Raw genomic sequence first — 3,057 nt, 5'->3', positions numbered from 1 at the left:
TCACGAGATCGAGGAGCCGGGTGCAAAAGGCACCACTCCCATAAAAACAGCCACCCACTGATGGTTAGCCACCCTGACGAAGCCGGCAGGAGGCCGGCGAAAGCTAGGTGCTTTTAAATTGTAAATAAACTGATTATAGTTTTTTATCTCCTGGTGGTCTCACGGTTGTGATTCTTTAGATATATATATATATATATATTAATACTCTTTTATATTATATTCTATAATATATTCATGCTATTATATATTATTATAGTATATAATATATAGCATGACTATATTATAGAGCATAATATAAAAGAGTATTAGTATATAAGTATAATATATATATATAGTACCATATATGATAGTGTAATATATTATTTCCAGCAATGCAATATTCAATTGAAATAAAGACTTCAAAGCACAAAAGGGTGAATGTCATTAACGGCTACAATCAGAAAACCCTTCATGAAACAAGCTGTACCTCTGATTATTTTCCAGATTATTTTTCAGAATAAATACTAATTCCTGTTTAACAAAAGGTGGTAAAAAAAGAAAGCAGGATACCCTCCACTCATATCAGTTTCACAGACCCAGGCCAGACATCCAGATTTCAAGACTGATAGCGCTTGCAGAGAAAAATCCAAAACATATTGCCATATGAACACTTCATACCACTGGGAAAAAAAAAAGCATCACATATTTTTCCACCATTTAAACTTCAGACTGACTAAAATACTTTGAACTCAAAAATCATCATGTATCCCCACTTTAATCTCAGTTAACCATCACTTTAAAAAAAAACCTGTGGCTTTGCAGAACATAAAGCTTTTCCTCTGGAATTTTAATGCAATTCCTCTTCAAGAGAACCTGTTTACATAATACCACATCACCTCGGCAGCTGTCACTATGGTAAAATAAGGTTCCCCACCCTGCTTCAGAATGAACTACTATTAGTGGCCACATTCCACTTCAGACAACATTGTCTTTCTGACAACAAGCAAGAAAATAAACGCAGAACGAAATAACAATATGGAAAAAGGGCAGTTTTTGAGACTCTTGCCCACCAATGCAGATTTAACACATTTCATGTTTATAAAAAATAGCAAATGTGGGATATAAATAAAATAGTCAGGGTTTGTTCTGTATAAATTATAAAATGCAACTATTCTCTGTCCCTTATCCCTATCATTTGGACCAGCAATGCTTCCCCTCTGAATAAAATTAACCAAGATGTCCTAAGAACACCAGGAAATTCATATACAGATAACTCTTGTGTAATGACAACTGGGACTGGCAACTTAAGCGAAGTGGTTGTTAAATGACACCATGACTATGCTTACGATTTTACTTTAACTTTTCTTTGAACTATAGACCTGCCAAACTTATACATGCGAGGATTGGTCACAAAGCTACTTTTTATCATTGTTATAGCTGCAAATAGTCTCTAAACAAGGCTGTCACTATACAAGGACCACTGTAATATTGTTCATTTCATTCTGCACTCAATGATTCTGCAGGACCGCTTGCCTCCAACTGTACCTGCTTGACCATGAGACCTGGCAGAAAGCTGTGTTTCACCCCCTTCTATGAAACAGTGTCACATAGTGGGATCCACAATAGTGCTTTCTCTGTTACAACCATCTCCCTGTTTGTTGGCCTTGACCCTTTAGTGCCTCCATAAGGTGCTGGAAACCTGGCTTTGCCACCAGGCATTGGACTTGAACGCAAGAAGAGCTCATCCAGATGGAAAGACTACTCTGATATACATTGGTTAGCCTGGGTGAATTCTGCTTCTTTTTTTTAATTATCCCATTGTTCTTTTTTTCTGTTCTAGATGTTTATTGCATTATATTTTCTAGTTCCTTGTTTTTGTGTTCCTACCAATTGAAAGTTTTTAAGAATTCACTTTTTACAAAATTGGATGGCCCTACCTACCTACACAAAAGCATATTAAATAGCAAGGTAAGCAGTTTTCTACTGCCATTGTACCAAAGTCTGAGTTGACATGAACACAAGCTTCTGCCTTTCCAGGGTTTGGAGAAAACTTTCAGGCCACCCACCCACCCACCCCCCAACTGCTGCCAAATCTTACCTGTGAGGATGGAGACACTGTGGAAGCAACTATCCAGCTTGCCCAGAAGAATGGATAGGAAACTGTCGGTTGCCAGCCCATTTACATCCCTCGTGCTCTGATCATAGACCACAACATCTTGGTGTTTCTCTGCCTCTACCTGCAAGAGTAGCATCAAAAGAAAATGTGTGAGAGGATGCAAATGATATTCAAAACATGCAATTGGTAGAGAGCTATCAAACACATATGAAAAATAATGACAATGTCTTCACTATCCCTCTCCAGACATATAACATTCCTATGACATCTCATTATTTAAAAACTAATCCAGAAGTTTAAAAATACAATTAATTTAGTCTACTGATGATTCCGGTAAAGGGGAACAGGAGAGAAAGAGAGACAAATTTTGCTCCCCATCACAAAGGCAAAATGAAACTGGATGCCATGAAAAACAATAGCGTTGTTTGTTTATTGTTGTCTTCTTACTGCAGGGAAAGAGTTATTTGTAGATTGTTTAAAAACAGAGGTACTAACTCAACTGGATTGATCTGGATATTATGTACCTTTGGCAAGGGCAGGGAGAATTAGTTGCTTTTAGGTAGCAAATGTCTTGGGCCAGACCCATTAAAGTAAGTGGTTAAACCATAATTATTCTAGTGCTTCTATGGAGCCTTGAATGCAAGTTGAAATCTATGTAAAGGATCTATCTGTTGTGTTCCTTTATGGACGGATTCTTCATCCAGATTGTTAAAAAGCTTTTTTCAGAGCAAAAGTAGAAACAAACCTTGCACATTCTAGATCGCAGGTCATTCTCCATATTAGAATATGCTATTCTTGTCCATCTGGCAGGGCATCAGTTACTTTCTCAATTATGTTACAGTATAGAATCTTTTTGGTATGCTATATACTCAAAATGCACACACACCCCCAGGGGACTGGGAAAAAGAGAAGGAGGTTAGCAGATTTCTTTAACACAAAATAACCGAGCCAGTCTCTTGTGT

At 37.3% G+C, this 3,057-nt stretch overlaps 1 protein-coding gene across 1 annotated transcript in view; it reads right to left on the bottom strand.

Annotated features, from left to right (window-relative positions):
* Window positions 1-2,077: 2,077 nt before the first annotated feature.
* LOC107290781 (dual specificity protein phosphatase 8) overlaps window positions 2,078-3,057 on the bottom strand; it is a gene marked incomplete at its 3' end in the record, with an annotated part of 21,115 nt that continues 20,135 nt past the window's right edge. The window contains exon 2 of the mRNA XM_015819696.1: window positions 2,078-2,216. Within this exon, the coding sequence (XP_015675182.1) occupies window positions 2,078-2,216 (139 nt within the window). The remainder of the gene's footprint in view (window positions 2,217-3,057) is intronic.

Source organism: Protobothrops mucrosquamatus, unplaced genomic scaffold, assembly GCF_001527695.2.
Source record: "Protobothrops mucrosquamatus isolate PMUCROS unplaced genomic scaffold, P.Mucros_1.0 scaffold968, whole genome shotgun sequence".
NCBI lineage: Eukaryota > Metazoa > Chordata > Lepidosauria > Squamata > Viperidae > Protobothrops > Protobothrops mucrosquamatus.
This window is presented reverse-complemented; position numbering and strand designations above follow the sequence as displayed.